This window comes from Tiliqua scincoides, chromosome 4 (assembly GCF_035046505.1).
Source record: "Tiliqua scincoides isolate rTilSci1 chromosome 4, rTilSci1.hap2, whole genome shotgun sequence".
Taxonomy (NCBI): Eukaryota; Metazoa; Chordata; class Lepidosauria; order Squamata; family Scincidae; genus Tiliqua; species Tiliqua scincoides.
This window is the reverse complement of record NC_089824.1, coordinates 72,405,333-72,428,643: the sequence shown is the minus strand read 5'-3', so window position 1 is coordinate 72,428,643 and position 23,311 is coordinate 72,405,333. Positions and strand designations below refer to the sequence as shown.

General features: G+C 43.2%; 1 protein-coding gene across 1 annotated transcript in view; it reads right to left on the bottom strand.

Moving 5' to 3' along the window:
* DCDC2 (doublecortin domain containing 2) overlaps window positions 1–23,311 on the bottom strand; it is a 60,444-nt gene that overhangs the window by 23,536 nt on the left and 13,597 nt on the right. The window contains exons 3-8 of the mRNA XM_066626041.1: window positions 23,229–23,243; window positions 15,828–15,904; window positions 15,620–15,751; window positions 8,145–8,291; window positions 6,938–6,992; window positions 6,394–6,541 (exon numbers count right to left, since the gene is read on the bottom strand). Coding sequence (XP_066482138.1) covers window positions 6,394–6,541; window positions 6,938–6,992; window positions 8,145–8,291; window positions 15,620–15,751; window positions 15,828–15,904; window positions 23,229–23,243 — 574 coding nt within the window. The remainder of the gene's footprint in view (window positions 1–6,393; window positions 6,542–6,937; window positions 6,993–8,144; window positions 8,292–15,619; window positions 15,752–15,827; window positions 15,905–23,228; window positions 23,244–23,311) is intronic.

Here is a 23,311-nt window from a genome sequence, read left to right as displayed (position 1 = left end):
CATTGTGAAGGGGCTCTCTGGCCAGGCCTCAGCCATGGAGCCGCTTCTGTGGCTCATGCCTCGCTCAATGGGTGAGGGGGTGGGGTGGGCGCACAGTTCCTGGGCTCCGTAAGGCTGGGGATGCTGCCTCCACCCCGCCCATTGGCCAGCCTGCATTCCCTTGGCTCCTCAGGGCTCCCACCTCCAGCTGCTCCTCCCTCCCTTCTCCCGGGGGCACCCACATTCCAGGGTGAGTAGCCGGGTGACATCCCCTCTCAAGAGCTAGAAACTGCTGAGTCCACCAAAAGCTGCCCCATCTCCTTGGAGCTCATCCTCTCTTATATCCTTGGGTTAGCTCCTATATGGGCATGAGCAGCAGGGTCTGGCTATCTTCTTCCAGTGCTGCCACATCTTGTGGCAGTTTTTGTAAAATGGAAGCCAGAGGCGCACTCTGCATGCCACTGTCAAACATTTTGCAGCGGCAGAAAGCCTTCCCACCACCTTAAATGGCTGCGGGTGCCAGCCCGATCCTAGTTAGGATTGGGTCATAAATTTCACATGTCTACTTGAACAACTAAGTCAATTATTTTGCTGCTGTTTTCTAGTAAAATCAGATGGTTCTGTGGTGTTTAGACTTCTCTAGTTTAGAAGCTGTGCCTCCAAGGCTTAGTGGAAATGTAATAATTGAGTCCAGGCAAGATACCCAAAAGGGTAGAGAAAGTTTTTAGGCTTTCCTGTCACACCTAAAGAGACTTTCCATTTATCAGAAGCTTTCATTAATAAATGCATGTTCCATAGAAATGTCACCTCTTGAAAATCACTGCCAAAATCCCTCTAAATACAAATGTCTTACAATTCACCTTTCAGAGGAACACCTAGCGACTGCTTCACAGCATGAAAAGCACAAAAAGACATTAAACCCCAATGTCTTTAGCAAAACAGACTGATACTACGTTTACATGGCAAAGAAAACCCATTACCCTGCAGGTAGTAAAACCCTCATTTCAAAGAACTTCCAAAAAGGAAAAAAAAATACATATAATTTCGTTTTCCCCAAGCCACTTAGGAATTGTTACACAGTTTTTCTGAGAAAATTAAAAAGAACATTTTATCACCTGCTGCTTAAAATCTCTAATTAAATCTACTTCAAATAAATCTTTATCCTTAAAATAAAAAGGTAAATCAAGCACATAATACTTAAAAACTGGAGACCCAAGTTAACCTGCTCTGGCTAAAACCATGGGTCTTTTTGAAATAAGAGGAAAGACTCCATTATATAATACTTTTTCTTTTAGGTTATAATTCAAAATACCATTTTAGGTGGTTCACTATTATATTCACCACTGATAAAGAATAACATGTAGAAAATGTAACTGTGAGGGGTACCCCATGAAAGGGGTCTCTGGGGGTCACCCAGCAGGGTGCTGAGGGTCAGCTGGTTGGTCTCTTGGGGTCCCCTGCAGGAGAAACCTCAGACCAAGCCAGAGGGAAGGAGTTCACAACACCCTTGTCCTCCTCCCTGGAGGCAGGACCTGAAGCCCTTGGTCTTCAGGCAGGGTCTCCAGCTCCAGCCTCCTGTCTTCCCTCTCCAGAACTACCTGTCATCACAGGCTTCCCTGCTTTTATCCTCCCCAGCCACAGGGGAGGCTCCTCCTCTTCCTCCCTCTCTGCTTAAAGGGGCCCTGACCCTAGCCTACTTCCCTCCTCTCTGGTGGTTAATGGCGATCCTGCCCTGCTCACTTCTCCAGACAGGTGAGCTCTAGGGGGATTGTCTCTCCCACCCAGCTGCCCTGCATCTTGCCTGGTCAGCTGGCAAGGTGGCATTGGCTCTGTGGCCAGGCGGTTCTGTCCCTGGCCTGCAGACAGGTAAGGCGGGGGTGAGACAAGGGCTCGACCCCTGACAATAGCATATGGGTAGAATTGGGCACTGGAGATTAACAGCCCAACCCAGAACAGTGAGTGCCATCTCGCAACCAGCACACACTGTCACAGACATGCCATAAGGCACATTTGCGGGACTTAATGGCGGAACCAGCCCAGCGCAAGCTCACACTGGGCAGGTGCCAGTCGGAGGCTGGCAGTCTGCTGCCCAGCTCTCCATGTAGAAGTGCTGGGCGGTGGAGAGGTAAGATGGGGCATGGGAGGAGGGGTGCCAGGGTGGGGAGAAGTCGTGGTGGGGGAGGGAGCGGGGTGGGAGGGGGCAGAGATGGCGGTAGGCCCTACCACCATATCCTGACCCCACCTCCAAGCCCAGGAATCCTGGCACAGGTCTCCTCTCATTTGCACCCCACTGGATGCAGCAGTACCATTTTGGTGCCACTACATTCATGGGAGCTGGAAAGCAAAGGGTTGGACCCTAAGCTATTTCTGCCCAACACTGCATATACACAACAGGGATCAAATGTGTACACCTGTGGGCTGGGCAAAAATGGGTTTAATATATTGTCTCCACATTTCAGAAATGTAGGAAGACAATGGATCATTTCCCATCTACTGTATTTCCAATGTTGTGCTTTAACACCCTTTCTCCCCTCCCAAAGATTTACATGTTTTCTTAATTCTACCTATTCCTTATTCTAGCTACTTTAAAATAATTTTAAAACAACATACCGGTCTGAAAAATGCAAAAAGAGAAGCAACAAAACCAAAAACAAACCCCAATAAGAGAACCAAACAAGTTATGGCCAGGTCAAAAGCTCAGTCAGATAACAGTGGCTTGTGTCTGATGACAGGCAGACAGGGAAACAACTGGAATTAGATTTCCACAACGTAGGGGTCACCATCAAGGAGGTCTTGCTCCACATGCCCACCCACCATACCTCAACTGGGACTGAGATGTGGACAGAACCTTTAATGAAAGCAGATGGCAAATCTCGGTGCGGAGAGATTTTAAAAAATACGTGATTTACTCTAATGAGCAAACTTGGTTACTGGGGCACAGGCACAGCTGGACCAGAGCTATGCTAAATTGTGGTCTAAACAATGGATATAAGAAGACAGAACTCTGGAACTAGCTTTCACAGATTTTTTTTTTTACAGTAGATGGTACTCCAGCTTTAGCCTGTTGACTATGGGACCAATCCTAACCATTTTTCCAGTGCCAGCGCAGCTGTGCCAATCGGGTGTGCACTTCATCCAGTGGTGGGTAGTCACAGAAGCCTCCTCAAGGTAAGGGAACATTTGGTCACCAGTGGCGTAGCTAAGGGGGTGCAGGGGGTAGCAGTTGCACCGGGCGTCAAGCTTTAGGGGGGCAACAAGCTGAGCTTGACAGCAGTGACCAAAATTGTAAAAATCTTGGTATGTATGAATTATCATCATGTTATATATCATTGAAAAGGTAATTTAATGTTGAACGCAGTGCAACAAGCTGCACCAGAACTTTTGTATTCTATTAAAAGTTATGGCCAATTAACCAGAAAATGAAAACACAACTGGCTTATGGAACAAAAAGTGGATTTGCTTAACTCCAATCTGACCTATAAGACTGATTATTCTGAGTGCCAATGAGATGTTGTTATGACACAGCATGGAACCAATAACTTTTTATTTATTTATTTAATTAAATTTGATTTTATCATGCAGGGGGGCTACAAAATCTTCTTTAACCCTGGGTAGCAGGCCTTAGCTACTGACTGGGGGGAGGCAGCAGAGCAAGCGGGTGGTAAGTTGCTGGGGGGAAGAGGTGAGTTCCTCCCAATTTTCACTTTTTAAAAAGCCCAAGTGTGTCATCACTTCCGGGGCAACATTTTGAACTTGGCACCGGGCTACACAATCATTAGCTACGCCACTGTTGGTCACTTATCTTGGCTACATTGTGGCTGCACCAATGCTAGAAAATTGGATAGAATTGGGCCCTATGTAAATAAAGGGGATTGAGAATATCTACATATTATTATTATTATTAGCTGCAGGATTATGCTTGTAACATCTGGGCAGAAAAAAACTACCCATCAAGTTTTCATTCATAAGTTGCTGCTGCTGCTGCTGCTGCTGCTGCTGCTGCTGCTGTTGCTGTTGCTGTTAACAGTATTTATATACCGCTTTTCAACTAAAAGTTCACAAAGCGGTTTACAGAGAAAAATCAAATAACTAAATGGCTCCCTGTCCCAAAGGGGCTCACAATCTAAAAAGATGCAAATGAATACCAGCAGACAGCCATTAGAACAGACAGTGCTGGGGTGAGGTGGGCCAGTTACTCTCCCCTTGCTAAAAAAAGGAGCACCCACTTGAAAAAGTGCCTCTTACCCAATTAGCAGGGGTTAAATTCTGAATTGCTGCCCTGATGTTGTAGAGAAGCAAACTGAGAGATGATTTGGGAGGCTTGAATCATACTGTAGTGTCTCCAACAATTGACTAATTGGAATTCTACATTTGCTTCTCCCCTCCATTTGCATTACAGAAACAAAATGTGGTAAGCAGAGCGGTATGATGGCCTTTGAAACAGACAGGATCACTGGTACAGTTTAATCTTGCTCTGTATATGATGGTCTGCATGTAATGTGAATTGATTTTGCCCTGCATAGCATCCATCTTTCTCTTTTCTCTTTTATATATTCAATGTCACCAGTGGATTCACTGACTTCTCACATTTTGACCTTTACATTATTTTGTATCATGACTTCCATTTAAAATTACACTGTTTAGAAAATCTTTGTTGATTTGCACTGCACCAGTGTACCTTTGCATTCACAAGAGCTAGTAGCCAGAGCCTCTGAGAGGAATTTTATCAGGGGTTACAAAGTTCCTTTTGGGCCCCATACCAAAGAGGGAGGGGGTGGAACAGAGTAGGGGGTGGCAATTGGGATAGGGAGAATGGGGACAAAACAGGCAGGGGAAAGTGGCAACAGCCAGAATATTATTATTATTATTAACAGTATTTATATACCACTTTTCAACTAAAAGTTCACAAAGCGGTTTACAGAGAAAAATCAAATAACTAAATGGCTCCCTGTCCCAAAAGGGCTCACAATCTAAAAAGATGCAAAGTGAATACCAGCAGACAGCCACTAGAACAGACAGTGCTGGGGTGAGGTGGGCCAGTTACTCTCCCCCTGCTAAAAAAAAAAGGAGCACCCACTTGAAAAAGTGCCTCTTACCCAATTAGCAGGGGACTAATTAGTCAGAATAGTCTTTGGAGCCCAGATCTACCAGTCTTCCCAATGCAGACGTCAGTCTACCTACCTGCCTGGTGTTGGCAGCTAGATACAGTATTACAGAAAACCAAACACATTCCTTTCTAAAATCTTTCAAATATAGAAAATCATTGCAGGAGATTAGTATCCTTGTATTTAGGCTCACTCTAGACCAGGGGTGTCCAAAGTTTTTGGCAGGAGGGCCACACTGTCTCTCTGACACTGTGTTGGGGGCTAGGGGAAAAAAGAATTAATTTACATTTTAAATTTGAATAAATTTACATAGGTTTTCATAAATGAATATATTAAAGATGAACTTATATGAATGAATGAAGGTCTTGCAATAGCTCAAGGCCCATAAAAGGCCTTGCACAAAGCAAGGCCAGCCTTTCCTTTGCTGCCACTACTGCATCACAGATGTGAAACAACAAGCAGTGGAGGGAGCCCTCATCCTACAGCTCACGCGAGAGGTCAAACAGTCGCCCTCATGCTGACAGCAGTTGTGTTGGGCCAGTGTGGGCTCCAACAAATCTCCGGAGGGCCAGAGGCTCGTTGGAGACTGGGGGCTCACTAAGGGCCGCATTTAGAGGCCTCGAGGGCCGCAAGTGGCCCCAGGGCCGGGGTTTGGGCACCCCTGCTCTAGACTGAAAAGTGTCCTATGTACACAAAACTAACTTATGCAGCAGCTGTAGCCCCACAGCTGGGTCCCTGAGCTCCTCTATGCTCCTTCATGGTTAGTGGATCCACATGCCAAAGAGCGACTGTAACAGGTCAGTTTCCTCCCAGATGTGACACTGTGAGGAATGTATGCATTCCTGGGCCTGGTGTATATGGCTTGTGCCAGTAGTTGCTGCCATGTGCCCATAGTAATGCCCGCAGTTTCCCATGTGGGCAGTGAGTCTGGGTGAGGCTGGAAAATGTAAGATACTAGGAAATTTCTGGGTTCCCTCTTTTGGCTCCTGGGCCCCCTTTCTGACCCTGGGCCCAAGTACAAATTACCCCCTTTACCTCCCCAGCCCTGTTAGTAGCAATCCTATCCTTGCCCAGAGGCTGCAACTTTTAGGAAGGGTCACCCCATAAGTCTGGAGAAAATATATTTTTAAATAAATACCTTAAAGCATAGATTAGTTTAGAAGTAGCAACCATTAGGAAAAATTCATGTTAGCTCTTGAAAAAAAGCGCAAGAGTTGTCAATAGAAACCAAACAGGGTTTATGAGAGCCATTCTTAAGATTACCAATGCTTTGTTACTGTAAATGCCATCACGGAATTCAAGTACTTACCATTATGAGAGAGAACATAAGATTTGGTCACTATTTTTGCATTTTCTTTTGATTTTTCAGGTTTTTTAGACTCTTGATTCTGCCCATTCTTTTCTTTTCTCTTTGGAGGTTGAGGAGAGGATGTGTCGGCTGTGTCAGTAGATTTGGACTGATGTTTTCATTCCGCCCCAAACAAAAAAACAGACACAAACCATTGAAAGGTTAGCTTTTAATTTGTGAAAACATGAAAAACAGCCTCTAATTGTCCCTGTCAAATACATACATACAAATGTTCTTTTCTGGTCAGCATTCCTAAACTGTCATCTTGACATCAGTATATTTCACCTTCATTGCGGAAAAGCAACATATTTAATTACATATTAATTATTTCAGAATAGCTTTGAATATGACAGAAATGCATGTGAAATATGTATCCTTCTTGTCTTTGTGTTTTTCTGCAATGTTTGACAGAGAACTTTAATATTCACCCACAGAAGAAACAGACTTGCCATCTGTTGGGATTAAAAATAGATAATATGAAACACATACTATATTTTATACTTACACTCCCTTTAGACTTTCCAGATCCACCACCAGGAGGTAGTGAGGATGATTTTGAACTGTAGAAATAAATAACATTATTTTAGGTTTTAGGATAATATTGTTATTTAGAATTTTAAACACTCAGAACATTCTCAACATCTATATACTGTTACATTATGTTACATTATTTCAATATAACATTCTATTATATTGAAATAGCCCTTCTATTGCTAGCAAACCAGGTTGTTCATTGGATTCAGTGGCAATATGCTTCTGATTATCAGTTGCAGGGGAGCAATCCTTTCTCTCCTGTTTGTGGGCTTCTCAGAGGCAGCTGATGGGTCTTTGGTCTGATCCAGTAGGGTTTTTCTTTTGTCTTCCCGAGTGATTGAAACCAAGGAATTACACAATATATTTTGCACTGGTCCACACATCTTTGCCACAATCAGTGACAAGTGTTACATTAAACAGTTCATCAGTAAGATGAGAACCAGGCTAGCATTTTACAAAATAACTGAAATACTATAAACCATTTAGCTATCTACTGCTCACAGAAGCCATCTTAAAGAGATGCATATGACTGCTGAAGGACAATAGTAACAGACCTTTTGTTTGTGGTCCAAGAAATGTAGTTGTAAAGTATTGTTATTGTTATTAATAATAATAATAATAATAATAATAATAATAATAATAATAATAATAATAATAATACCTTTTTAAACTGGGCAAAAATGTAGTTATACAAGAAACAATAGAGAGCTGGGTAGAAAAAGAACTTTCTTAAGCAGAAATACTCCCCCCCCCCGAGGTTTAGGTCTACCATACATTTAGCCAGATAGTTTTGGTGCCCCATCAGTCCATCAAGCAAAAGAATGCCTAAATTATTCTCCTAAACTGGTTGAACCAGGAAGAAGAGGCTTCAAGGGCACCGTGACCCCAGTACATTTGAGTAACAGTGTCCTACGTGCTTACATGAGAAAATATAGCTTGAGAACCAGGCAATCAAAGCTATAAATAGCAACAGCAGCAACAGCTGTACTGTTTAGCCTAGTTTTCACCACTATAGAGTCTTTAAGTTACCAGAATGCCACCCATATCATGAAACATCAACTCTATAGTCCCACATGTGCTAAGTTATAGCAATCAACTGGGTTTATGACACTGCATGATAAGAATTTCTGTTCATAAATATGGCAGAGCACAGAAATACAGAGCACTAATTTTCTTACCCATAAGATCTTCTTGTTGTGGTCTTACTGAATGGTAATTCATTATAGGGCAATTTCTTAAATTTGTCTCTGCCAACCGCTACATAAAACTGTCCATTTTCCAGCTCCAATCCATTCTCTATAGGTTTTCCATCTAAAGTGTACAGCCTGTAAATATATAAATACCATATAACAATTCCAAATTGAGCTTTTAACAAATGTGTTGTCTTAGAACTGTAGTGCATCCCCCCCCCACACACACACAAAAAGAAAAGCACTAGGAGTAGAATAAATTAATCACTCCATCAAAGTACCTGATGCTCTTAACATAAGAACATAAGAACAGCCCCACTGGATCAGGCCATAGGCCCATCTAGTCCAGCTTCCTGTATCTCACAGCGGCCCACCAAATGCCCCAGGGAGCACACCAGATAACAAGAGACCTCATCCTGGTGCTCTCCCCTACATCTGGCATTCTGACTTAACCCATTCCTAAAATCAGGAGGTTGCGCATACACATCATGGCTTGTACCCCATAATGGATTTTTCCTCCAGAAACTCGTCCAATCCCCTTTTAAAGGCATCTAGGCTAGACGCCAGCACCACATCCTGTGGCAAGGAGTTCCACAGACCGACCACGCGCTGAGTAAAGAAATATTTTCTTTTGTCTGTCCTAACCCGCCCAACACTCAATTTTAGTGGATGTCCCCTGGTTCTGGTATTATGTGAGAGTGTAAAGAGCATCTCCCTATCCACTCTGTCCATCCCCTGCATAATTTTGTATGTCTCAATCATGTCCCCCCTCAGGCGTCTCTTTTCTAGGCTGAAGAGGCCCAAACGCCGTAGCCTTTCCTCATAAGGAAGGTGCCCCAGCCCCGTAATCATCTTAGTCGCTCTCTTTTGCACCTTTTCCATTTCCGCTATGTCTTTTTTGAGATGCGGCGACCAGAACTGGACACAATACTCCAGGTGTGGCCTTACCATAGATTTGTACAACGGCATTATAATACTAACCGTTTTGTTCTCAATACCCTTCCTAATGATCCCAAGCATAGAATTGGCCTTCTTCACTGCTGCCGCACATTGGGTCGACACTTTCATCGACCTGTCCACCAGCACCCCAAGATCTCTCTCCTGATCTGTCACAGACAGCTCAGAACCCATCAGCCTATATCTAAAGTTTTGATTTTTTGCCACAATGTGCATGACTTTACACTTACTGACATTGAAGCGCATCTGCCATTTTGCTGCCCATTCTGCCAGTCTGGAGAGATCCTTCTGGAGCTCCTCACAATCACTTCTGGTCTTTACCACTCGGAAAAGTATGGTGTCATCTGCAAACTTAGCAACTTCACTGCTCAACCCTGTCTCCAGGTCATTTACGAAGAGGTTGAAAAGCACCGGTCCCAGGACAGATCCTTGGGGCACACCGCTTTTCACCTCTCTCCATTGTGAAAATTGCCCATTGACACCCACTCTCTGCTTCCTGGCCTCCAACCAGTTCTCAATCCAGGAGAGGACCTGTCCTCTAATTCCCTGACTGTGGAGTTTTTTCAGTAGCCTTTGGTGAGGGACCGTGTCAAACGCCTTCTGAAAGTCCAGATATATAATGTCCACGGGTTCTCCCGCATCCACATGCCTGTTGACCTTTTCAAAGAATTCTATAAGGTTTGTGAGGCAAGACTTACCCTTACAGAAGCCATGCTGACTCTCCCTCAGCAAGGCCTGTTCGTCTATGTGTTTTGAGATCCTATCTTTGATGAGGCATTCCACCATCTTACCCGGTATAGATGTTAGGCTGACCGGCCTATAGTTTCCCGGGTCCCCCCTCTTTCCCTTTTTAAAAATAGGCGTGACATTTGCTATCCTCCAATCTTCTGGCACTGTGGCCGTTTTGAGGGACAAGTTGCATACCTTAGTCAAGAGATCTGCAACTTCATTCTTCAATTCCTTAATAACCCTTGGGTGTATGCCATCAGGGCCCGGTGACTCTTAGTGGTACATAATGAGCCTTATGCCAGGGAAGCAACTGAAATTAGCCTTGGGTCTACTTTTCTCTATTGTAAGAACACTGTCACTCAACAGAGCTCCATCAGCAACTCCCATTAATTTAAAGAAGCATACTGAAGACGTTCTCTGTGGATTTGACCCCACTGGTATGAAAAGCTAGCCAAATGCACCATTGGAAACTTTACAAAGTGACTTTCTCAAAGGCTACTGTTATTATCTATGTCACAGTGCAATTCTAAGGCTAAGATCAGTACAGCAGTCCCTGGACTAGTGGATGGTGTTACAAACTTGCCATAAGGCACATTGTGACACCCAGTGAGTAAGCGGTGTCAGAAGAGCAGTTTGCACCACCACACCAAAGCCACATCCAACACAACAGCCGCTGGTAGAGGTAAGATTTGCACCGCACAGCGGTGGGGTAGTTTTTTGCAGGAGGGGGGGAAATGGAGACGAATCAGGCCAGGGAGAGGGTGTATCCTCCGCCATATCCTAACTCCTCCCACCATTTTCTAACTCCTATCCTGGACCATGCAGCATTACACCGTTAAATAGCTGGTGAAGATCTGACTAGATCGGACAGGCTGGGGAGTTTCTTGAAGTAAGGGAAAAATTATCCCCTTTCCCCGAGGAGACCTCCTGTCCACTCCTAAGCTGTGTTGGATGCGGTGGAGGTCATGAAGCTCTGCTGCGCCAGCATAGTTTACAATAGGGTGTCAGTGTTTCTCAACATACAGAGTCCCTTTCTCATTTGCCACTAACTGACAATACTGCCAATTTCTGTAACGATTTGCAAACCAGCATAATGAACAAACTCAACTACACTGTTGGCTTCAGCCTACACAAAATCAGAAAGACACAGATTGGTCAGTGTAATTTAATAAATAAATGAGAATGCATTGTATTTTGTGTGTAACACAAAAGTTGTCTATTTTGAATTTTTAATGTTTCTTATACAATTCAGCAGAGCTGATTCCAATGGTAATCTAAGTTTTTTGCATCATCAAGAGCTTTTTCGTTATCTTAAGTTTTGGGTTGTTATCTATCTATCCTATTGCCCAATGCATTGTAAAACATGCTGTATTATACTAATAGTGAATAGTGAGTATATATAGTGAGTATATATACTCACTATACACTATATATATATATAGTGAGTATAGTATAATATAATACTATTATATTATAGTAATATAATAGTGAATAGTGTCAGTTGTGGTTGAACTATTGATGCTATACCAAAAATAGCAGTTTTGAAATCCTTGCACCAAAATTAATAAACATCAAAATATTCAGATAAACACAAAACTGCTCAAATTTTTTAACACAATGTAATGTTTCACATCCCTAAAGCACAGAAAACTTAATGTTTCTTGAAGCTTTGGTTATTTTGTGTGTGATATAGTTTCCAGAAAACAGTCTTCCTTTAGCATCTTGATACCACTTAAGTTATGTGAGACAAAAAGCATAGTTCTTGGCATCTATGATACCAAGCATGTCATTTCTGGCATGCCAGAATAATTCTCCACCTGCACCACTAAATAGAGCCACTAGATGGAATGGAAGACCAGTTCACTTATAGGGCTCTTCAAAAATGCGTATGGAAAAATAAAGGATTCACTAGTCAAACCAAGGATTTTGGTCAAATCCTGAGAGAATTCTGAGGATGCAAGACCTACAGAAGGGAATAGGACTTCATGCAACATGTTTAAGGGTAGGAGTGGAGACCACAATAATTCTTTTGCATACATCAATATTGATCTTTAACTTTGTCATTGGCTTAAACTTTTCTGCATTTGTACAAAATTTTATCTCATCTTTCCTCTCCCCTTCAAGAGGTATCCAAGGAAGCTCACAGTACAGGCAGGATCTTGGTATCCATGCTGGATCCGTTCTTGGACAACCCCCCCTCCCATGGATACCAAAAACCACGGATAATGAAATCTGTGGTTTTGGCCCCTTAAACCCTCCAAAGGCACCCAGAGCTGTGCTCCTATCACCTTCTGAGGGCTTTCTGAAGCCTGCAGAGGCCATGTGCATCTGCCCACAGCTTCTGCGGGCTTCAAAATGGCTCTTAGCAAAAACAACAACAACAAAAAACACTTATTCCAGTTTCCCTTGGCCCAGGCCCCAGAAGCCCCAGGCCCCTCAGCTTGTGCACTATTGCAGCTGCTGCTGCATCAGCAGCCCAAGGCTTTCACAGATGCAGGGCAAGTTCCATCAACAGAAGGCCCAGATAAGATAGGGCCACTAGACTCTTTATCCTAGTAGCTCTTACAATTTATCCATTTAAACACACACGCACAGCACATGTCAATCATCATCCTTGTCAAGTGACCCAATCATATGTCTCACCTCTAGTTCCCAAAATTGCAGTTCCACTTCTTCACCATCACTGTCCTTTCACAGAGCCTTATTTACTACCCCCAACTCATCTAATTTTTTAGGCATTACACTTTTTCTTATTATTAAAAAAAAAAAAATAGCCTATTCCCTAGCATTTCAAGTGGCTTTATTTGTCTCTTGATTCCCACTTCCAATATAATCTGATTGTTTGGAGTATTATGGATCTTGCTGATCAATTCTGATTTGCTGCATGACTTTGAGACATGTGGTGCTGCTGGTGGTAATATAGATTGGTATGTGAATTTGCTTCCATGCACCAGAAATGTAATGCACAAGTGTTGCTATCTGCATTGTTACTGATTAAGGAAAAAGCCCACACTGTTTTGTTCAGTTTAGTCTTAGCTATACTGAACTTTCTTAATGGTGCATTCATTTGTTTAATGAAGAATGTTTCATTTTTATCAGATTTTATCTTTACTGGAACCTCAACTAATGATAGTCCAGTTACAATAAACCACAGTGATCAACTTGTTAATTATTAAACAAACAATGATAAATTTCACTAACTTGGTTAGCATGTTCTCTAATATTCTAAGGAACCAAATACTAAAACTGGATTTACAGGAAACCAGGAAAGGAAATGTTTGTTTTGTTGTTTTTTTTAATCGCTTCAAATGATTCCTATGACCCTTGTAATAAGTCTGACAAAAGCAAGGACTAATCACATGGGAAAAGGTAAAGGTTTTCCAAACAAAGGTTATTTCACTCTAGTAAAATACTGAGGATCCAGACAACATTCTCCAAATTAGTGTCTCTATTTATTAGTGCTTCATTGCAGGAGCAACAAATGTTCCCTGCATTCAACTCACAAGTTGCTTTAGATGGGGAAATAGTCCAGTTTGGATTGGTCATTGTGAATGGGCTTTGGTTGCTGCAATCCCCCTCCCTCCTCATGTGTTTAAATTCCCTCTCTCACTTTCTGGTTCACAGTACTGTAACTGTAGTTTGCCAGGACATCTGAATTGCCAACTATGCTTCCTGCAAAACCAAAGCTTGCCTCCAGGGCAGAACCAGAAATTCAGCAGAAAAACTTTGTTTTCCAATTTGGGTTTGAAAGCAAACTACAATCGACAATACAGCAGCTTGCAATAGCCATAGTTTGCTCAATTCAAACATCACAGAAAACTACAGTTATTGCGAGTGAGGTAGTTTGCTTTCAAACCCAATCAAAGCATATGAGGGGAAGAATGCATAAGGGGAGGAAGACAGATGGCATATGGAGAGATTGGGTTCTGGAAGTCCATATGTAAATTGAAACAGATGCAGTGTGAACAGCCAGTTCTTGCCAGACTAGTGCTTTTGTGCTTGTGAGAAGCACAGCAAGACATATACTGCACCAATGCAGCCATGGGCCATCCATAAGTTGGACATCTGTAACTCAGAGAGCACGTGTATTTACATTTTTACTCTTACCTGCCTAGTCCACATTCATGGGTAATTCAGTGGGTTGTCATGTCTGATCGCTCTTGTAGATACTACTGTGGTCTTTGATTTAAATAAGAATCCCTGGGATTCTGTACTTTTCTGGAAAGAGACAGCCCCTCTCTATGTGCTGTATGCAGTTTGTGATGGCAGCCTCTCCAGGTCTCTTTCCCTGACAATGTATGTCCAAGGGCTTTTCAAAACAACAGATAAGCATACATAGTAAATAAACCTTTCACTTTTCTATGGCTTTAGAGCAGCCATTTTCAACCACTGTGCTGTGGCACACTAGTGTGCCACGAGTGGTCCACAGGTGTGCCACAAGAATTTGGAGGAAGATCATTTATTAGTAGGGCCAATTGGGATGTGATCCCCCCACTGGCAGCATGGTGTGCCTTGTCAATTGTCAAAAACCTGATGGTGTGCCTTTGACAATTTTGATGCCTTGTCAGTGTGCCATGAGATGAAAAAGGTTGAAAATTGCTACTTTAGAGCTATGAAATTGTCTTCTGAATTTTCCTTTCATCTTCCAGGCAACTCTTGTGCAGGGGTTACTGGAAAGTATTTGGACCTCTGCTTGAAGACTAGAAATTTTACCAATAAAAGACAATGCTGCCTGCTTACTTGGCGCCACACTTACCTACTCTTACTATACACTATGTATAGCACCAACTGTTATCCTGTGCTCAGACAAAGTTTTAAAATGATGCCCAGAGCCATCTACCTATATGGAATACACTTATAGGAAATACTGCCATCCAGCTGCAGCTCATACAAGAGTGCAAGCTCCACTTTCAAGCACCACTGCTATTAACAAAAAGAGAGGGTTCACACACATACTGGCAACCTCGACCAAAGTGCGCAATGGGTGAAGGTCTCAGCCATAGTAAGTGTTGGAATATCTTCACCACAAGAACCAGTCCTGCTCAGCTGCAACTTGGTTGCAACACCCTGGACATGCGGTTATACTTTTACATGGGCTTCTGCTAATGATACCCGAAATCAGCAGCCAACAGGATTAGAAGTAGGACCACCACAGATCTGACTATAAATGCCTTAAGAAGTGACATGGCGGGAGGGGGGGAATCTCCCAACATTTACCATGCTTATTATTCTTATGCCTTTAATTTAGTGCCAAATCAGAAATCACCAGATTGGGGAAAAATTTTGAGCAAATTTGTTGAAAGAGACTGGTAGGTGAGGGCTGTGCGTGGGACAAATGGGTATCAACACTGAACTTCTTTTCCTCTTTGTTTTGCATGAGGCCAAATGTGTAGATCTGCTAAGCACACTGCAGGACCCACTTTTCCAAAACCAATTCTGACTAAGTGCTAGGATCATGGGGCTTTTTCTTACATTTATAGTTTTTGTCATTATTTATTATTGGCTAATGATGAGAGCCAAGATGGTGTAGTGATTCTGGAGTAGAACTTTGATCTGGAAGATCCAGGTTCAAATCCCCACTCAGTTATAGAACTTCCTGGTAACCTTGGGCCAGTCACTATCTCTCAGCCTCACCTATCTCACAGGGTTGTTGTGAGGACAAAAGGAGGGAACTATGTGCACCACCCTGAGCTCCTTTGAGAAAGGGCAGTATACAAATTCGAAAAATAAATAAAGATACAAAAGGCAAACTGTTGATATAGGCCACTGTGTCTTACCTGTGCACAGCTCCACTTCGGAGCGTAACTTTTTCAGTGACCATTTCAAGGACGTGTTCCCACTGACTCAGAGTTTTCCTCGGGATGAACAGGCGCACTGCTGGGCTTATGAGGTCACCATTAGCAATCAGACTGCAAAGATGACAAAAAGGTTACAAACTGCCTGATGTTGTGCAAAATCCTGAGAACCAAACTGCCTGCTACTTACAAAACAGTGCATGGCTCCTGAAGGGGTTTTCGAAATCGTGCAGATACGTTGATTCTACTGTGGGTAACTGGCTTCACCTGAAAGACCAATCACAATGATGTAATCTAAATTCGTTTGTCTGTTGGAAAACTCTTATAAAATTCCATTCTTTTCCCAATACCCATTTTTCTAACAGTACCTTAAAACACCATGCACCCATAAACTAAGCACTCTGCGTGACACCATTGTGAAATTGCGGGTGTCTATATTTGTGTTTTGTTTCATTTAATTTTGTTTCCCTGAATATTTCTTATCAAGCCTTTTGTTTTTCTTCCCTCCTTTTCATTGTAGCTGTGTACTTTCAGCCATGAAGACTGGTCTGAACTTCAGATGTTAATTAGTGCCCTGACTGATTTGCGAGTGGGTGTTGCTGAACTCACAGGAGTGTTGGCCTCCCAGTGTTCTCAGATTTGCCAATTCCTTCACTGTTTCTCATAGTTCATGCCTAGTGGCTTGGAAAGAAAGAAACCCATCTCTCATTTGATACTAACACAAGGGCCAGCAGGCTTTAAAAAACTTATTCTTTAAAACAAAACAAAAACACTCTCTCTTATTAAACAGCTCCTTAAATCCCAAATTCTCAAAATACTTTACAAAAGGAGCATAGAAAAACGAGGGTTTAGGGCTGCGGTTTTCAAACTCTCTGGGAGTTTGAAATCCGCAGTAAGTCTTTGCAGGGGCAGGGGGGAGGCAGCAGGGGCAGGGAGAAGGCAGTGACGCGATCCCCAGGATCGTGTCGCTCAGGGGGCTGCAGGGACTGGGGTGCACCCTCCAGTCCCTGCAGCAGTCGTCCCTGTGTGCGGGGAGTCCTGCGCAAACGCCTGCAGAGCGCCCCAGGTCAGGGAAAGGGAGAGTGGAGCGATCTGCTCTGCCTCCACAAAAGCTGAAGTGGAGCGCGATCGCCCCACTCTCCCTTTCCTTGACCTGGGGAGCCCTGCAGACCCTCGTGCAGGGCTCCGCGCACACAGGGACGGCTGCTGCAGGGGCTGGAGGGTGCACCCCAGTCCCTGCAGCCCCGTCAGAAGGGAAAGCGGAGCAATCGTGCTCCGCTTCCGGTTTTGCGGACCGGGGCACAATTGCTCCGCTTTCATTTTTCCTGACCTGGGGAGCCCTGCCGAAGTTTGCACAGGGCTCCCCGGAACCCCGGAGGCTGCAGGAGGCTTGGGCAAGTGCACCCAAGCCCCTGCAACTCCCCTGAGCGATCTGATCTGCAGGATCCCCTGATCTGCAGGATCGTGCCGCTGCCTTCCCCTGTCTCCTGGCTGCCCCTGCCCCTTAAGGGGGCAGAGGCCAGGACCCACAGGCTGGGGCATCGCGACGTCCCAGTTTGAATACCACTGGTTTAGGGATGAAATGAACAATCCTAAGACAAATACACATACAAGTGCAGAATTACTTACTTTAGTCACTCAGCATGCAATATTCCTGACATGTGTCTTTGGTCAAGGGCCAAAACTACCCATGCATGTAGCCCAACCCAGACATATGTGCTTTTTGTCCAAGGGTGATGCTACAATTGCATTAGGCCCACATCAGATTCAAAAAGACACCTTTTTTCCCTTCACACAGTTCCTCCTTTATGGAGAAGCCAATATGGAAATTTCTGGAAGGGGAGAGGACCATTGGCATGCCTGTGGTGAGGCTTCATGCAACACGTAGTGCTTTGCAAGCCAAGGTGAGGCTCCCTGCAAAAGTTAGTGCTTTGCACCCCCTCTAGCTATGCTACTGGTGGGCTCTGTTGTTACTTGGGAGGAGGAAGCCTCATTGAATGACCAGTTCAACAGGGACTACTTCTGAGAAGAGCTGCAAAGGATCAGGTCATACTGGTAAGCCTCACAGCTGCTACGTGTGACCCTCCTCCCTCTTGCCACTTCTGTCCCTGCTCTCCCGAAGTGTATCCACGCCCTCCCACCCTGCTTACAGATGGGATGAGGACAGCAGGAGAGTGTTTAAAGAGCTCACACACACACACACACACACACACACACACACACACACACACACCCAACAACAGCCACGGCTGGCTTTTTAAAGGGAACAACTCGAGACTCGAGCCTTTTTGAGTCGGGATAATGCTCCAGGCACTTGCAAAGTGCCCTCGTTTCAACTCGTTTTCGAGTCAAGTTGCGGGCGAGCAGAGAATCGTTTTCTAGTCAAGCTGCACCTGACTTGCCCACCCCTGGCCTCAACCCTGAGGAACTGTAGATACCCCCCAAATTGTACACTTGTTCATTCCCTTGTTTGAGACACATCTGCTGTGCTGTTCTACCCACCTGCTTCCACAAAATTCTACTGATATTTGTCAGTCAGCTAGATGTTAAAAGAGGTAATTGCTAGCTCATTGTCTTGCTATTTACCATTTCACATTCTGTTGTATCTTCTCCGATTTATTTTTTGATCTCCACGAGACCAAATAAACTGTTCCCCAGAGCTACACATTTACCCCACTGCTGGAGCAAACACCTCCATTCTTTCTGATCTAAGCACCTTCTGAATACTGTATGCTTCTTTTCCCTTTAATTAACTTTTAAGTTAAAGTGACTTAACATTTAGGGCTCAAGATGATAGTTGATAGTAATTGTGGAAGCAAAACTTTGTACTTCATAGCTGAATGCTTTTCCTTATAACTAACAGATCCAGTTGAACAAGCAAAGTCTTTAACTTCATAACTCCTTGATCGCTGCTAAAGCTAACTGGTTAAAATTTCTTCAGGCATCCAGTGCCTTGCAGCTGAACATGTGTCCTGCCTCTGTTGAAAAGTATTGTGTCTGTGGCTATATGAAACTTTTGTCTGTGAGGCATGAGGAGGGCAGTTTCACTTGCTCCTGCAGTCACTGGATAATAAATAAGCCTTTTTTAAACTCAGTGTCTTAGAACTGGAAAATTGGCCAAACAGATTATAGGGAATATACATGTCAGTAACTCACTAAAATCTTTCTTTGGTGTGAACTTCCAGTACCAGAAGGGTGACCTGCACAGCATCAGGACTTTTGTACATGTATACTGTGGATTTGGTTGTACATCAAATTAGTCTTCTGAATATTTTCATGTCCCCCATGCATCTGTGTCCTTGAACTCACTGTGACATACAGGTATTCAGCACCTGACACTAAAATATACACACAACTCCACAAATATCTCAATAAATATTTCAATAACCAAAATGCTTTAGAATCTGGTTCATGAATCCACTACCTATGGCCAGTCTGAAATCACTGCTTTTTTATCTATACACCATATTGCACATTACTTCAAAGAATGATTGCCCTCTACATTGGAGAGTAAAAGTATAACTCACTATTTTATTTTTTAAAATTTATGTCCTGCCTTTCCCTTGGCCAAGGCAAATTTTACTAACCATAAAGCACAAGCCATTGAGAAGATTCCCAGGAGTGTGCAATTAATTAGGTTCAGCAAGCTGATGAAACCTATCGCGGCTTCTCAACAGGGCACAATGTGGTCGGTCGAGCACAGACCATGCTCTAGTCCTTGTGAAAATGAGTCAGCTGAAAATGATAGGGGCTCGTAAAAGTATTTGATGAACTGTGTGTCTTCCAAACAGAGATGCTGCAGTGATTTGACTTTAAGACAAGTCTCTAATCAAAGAGCTATTAGTACTCAGTCTGCTTTGGTCTGTCTGGAAAACAACACAGTACTGTTCTAAAATAAGCCAATCCTTTGGGAATGGATGGTGTGACTGAGGCATTTCATTTTTCTTTTGAGAATAATTACAAATATGCTGATTTGTAAAGTGTATGAAAATGGAATATGCCTCATCTTGCAAGCAAATCCTACACAGCAAAAAAGAAAACCACTCTGGAGCAATATTTAGATAGGAAAACCTAGCACTTAAAAAGTGCTAAAAATTAGGGTGTATCAGAGTCCTCAAAGCAACTCATTCAAAGTGTAGCACGCTCAGATTATATCCAGCTATATGTGATTTCCATTCCTTTAGAGTGTGTTAAGAAGTTGGCAAAGTGTGTTTCACATGAGAGCAAAGATGACTTTGAAAATTTGAAAATGTGTGGGCACTGCTTGCGGACACCTCAGAAACCAGTTGATAGTTGGGTGAAGGGCAGGGTATCCCCAACATCACATAAATGAAACCCTTTTTTTCTGGATTAGAACTGGAGACATATTTCACTCTTAAGTTCAAAATGGCTTATTTTTAGAGCCATGATCCCCAATCTGCGTACCGGGGCACACTACCGTGTGGAGAAAGGAACCAAAGTATTCCTTGCAGCCTGACATAACTACAAGGGAGGGGGTAAAGACGCCTCTGGATTCTTTGATGAAGCCGAAACTGTGGAGCACTTTTATCAGCCAGAAGACACAATTCCACCCTTGGGCCCCAACTGGCCGTGCAAATGGTCGGAGGGGGATGCTGGCTGAAGTATGTCTGAAGTACTGTTCAGATGCTGTCTGAAATATGGCTGAAGTTGTCTGAAATATGTCTGGCTGTGGGAATTATCCCACACTTGTAAGCAGATGTTTTGATTGATTAAGTCTTTTCAGGTCTAAAAAGTGAGGGAATACTTTGCATCTGGGTCATTGCAGGGTCATATCATATGGTTTCTTACGCCACTGTTAGTTCCTGGTTAGATCATTCACAGGTAAAACATGTCAGTAACAGTGCAAAGTACACATTAAAGGTGGCTGCATAATTCTTGACTTCTCTTTCTTTCTTTTTTTTAAGGAAAAGCAATGGCAAGAATCTACCATATTGAAGGAAAGATCAGCAGGACAAAAAGAAAAGAGGAGATCCTTAACCGTTTCCCTGCCTGTGTCCCTGTTTGTTCCAAAGCACATTTCTTCACAAACTGCATTTTCCCTCATGGGGAAAAAGGTCCAAGAAGCTGCATCTCTTCCCTTATGTGTGGGGAAACACTTTGGGATGATTCTGAGCAGACAAATGGCTGGCAGCAAAACAGTCACTATCGCCCCCTTTTGCTCCCTCAAATGATCCTCCCTTCAAGACTCCAGCCTTTTATAGTGGTTAAGAACATAAGAACAGCCCCACTGGATCAGGTCATAGGCCCATCTAGTCCAGCTTCCTGTATCTCACAGCGGTCCACCAAATGCCCCAGGGAGCACACCAGATAACAAGAGACCTCATTCTGGTGCCCTCCCTTGCATCTGGCATTCTGTCATAGCCCATTTCTAAAATCAGGAGGTTGCGCATGCACATCATGGCTTGTAACCCATAATGGATTTTTCCTCCAGAAACTTGTCCAATCCCCCTTTAAAGGCATCCAGGCCAGATGCCATCACCACATCCTTTTAACCTTTTAAAAGGTTTGTCCTTTTAACACAATCTTGTCAGGAATAAGAATCACACAGATACACTTAATATGCAGGTTGGCCTCAAGCTGTGATGATTCTTCATCAGTTAATGGAATGTTTCAAATGTGCTGAATCGACACCTCCAAAGCATTCCAGGCAAATGCCTCCATACTGATTATTTTACTTTATTTTATTTTATTTTAATCCATTTTTGTTAGGGAAAAAGAAATACTGAAACTTGGCAACTGTATAACAGACTAAGCAAACTTCAGAGCGAGCACAGGTGACAAAGCAAATACCAGATATGTATTTGAAACCCCGAGGATAGTGGTGGCCTTTTTTGCTGACATTGATTTCTGCCTATAAGTTAGGTGACTAAACTGGAAGTTCTAGTTCAAACACAGGCCCCGAGGTCCAGCTTGAAGTCAAGTGCCTATGTATTTTTGTGCATAAAATAATGCTGCATCCCAGTGTCTGGAACACGAGCCCCACAGGAGCCACAAAGATTATATATTAACCAAATTGGAAACTTGGGTAAACAATTTGAGTCTCACATCATCATAGCCTTTAATCTCCTGCTTTATTGCTCAGATGCTTTCTGGGGTTAATCAGCATACTTTCAACAACACTGATGATCCCATTTATATCCACTGGAAACCCACTCAAACTCAATGGGATTTGCATACAGGAAAGTAATTTTAGAATTACAACTTTCTCAATTCTCAGAATGCCTTAAGGTTGGCCCAGAAATCCTCACAGTTCGGAGCAAGCCACACACCGTCTTACAGGGGCAGGACCAAAGCAGACATTATGAGAGAAAGATGGTGTTCTCATCTGTGTATTTTTCTCATTAATGCCGATACAGGCACTTGGGGAGGTAGGTGAAAACTGGCTGAAGAGGAGGGTATGTAAACCTTCCCCCCCCAACTCTCCCCTGCAAATACCAAGCCCCACCACCAGTCAAAATTTAAAGTAGTCTTCCTCAGATGGGCTCTGAAAGTGAGTCCATGTAAGAATTGTCTTAAAGAATTGTCTTATCTCAGCTAGACGCAGAGATAAAACCACCTCTTCTTTCTCCCAGTGTTTTTCCTCTCTGTTTCTGTGGAAGACAGTGATTGAAAGACAAACACCAATAAAGGAGCAATAAACATTTTGAAAACACCTGGGAATGAAGACAATAAACCATGCCCTGAAGATCAGTTAGAAGGAAAGGTCTGAGATCCCTTTTTGAAAAATCATCAAGTCATTAAATTCAGCCCTTTACTCTGGCAGAGATCACCCCTGAGCTCCTCCTACCTGGAAGCTAAACTAGACATGATGTGGGAGCTATGTGACTGGAACGCTTGACATCTTTTTCTATTTCCAATAGCAAGTACAGGGGACATAATTTGGATTGGGGCCATGGTGCAGCTAAAGAAGGGCTTAGCCTTTTGCCTCTTTTGCTCAATGGGTTTTCCCACTGAGCTTGTAATTTTCCCCTTCACAGTTAATTGCAGATTTGGGGGGTATGATCTGGTCCACAGCTACAGCCTGTAGAGAAGGATCTTCCTTTCCCCATATGCTTTGTGGAAAGCATCCAGTTTGGGACCCTCACAGTTGCTTTCTCAGACAGACAGACAGAAAACATTTTAAATTCCACATCACAACAACCTGGGCCCTGTGCCATTAGATATTTGATTTTTTCTGTTAACCGCTTTGTGAATTTTTTTGTTGAAAAGCAGTATATAAATACTGTTGTTGTTGATTTATGTTTCAAATCTAAGCCATGATCAGCCAAAGGTTCCATGACACAGCACATGCATGCTGTTATTTCGCATAGCTTGGAATTCAAACATTCCAGCTTGGAAGTCAAACCAGAACACAGACTTGGATCCTTCTCCAACCACACAGCCTTCCCCCCCTTTCCAGCACCCCACCTATTAAGGGCAAAGCACTCTGTATCCTGTATTTTCAGCTCTGTATTTTCAATGGTAACTGAGATCCACCTGACCCACCTAGTAGGTCTTCACAGTTTGAGAAATGCTGCACAAGACAATATTGCAATACCCAGTACACAAATAATCCAGCACAGGTACTTACATTTTCCATTGCTAACTGTTGGCAAAAGAAAAAAGAACATGTTCAGCAGCCAAGTTATAAACTCACAAAAGAGAATCAAATAT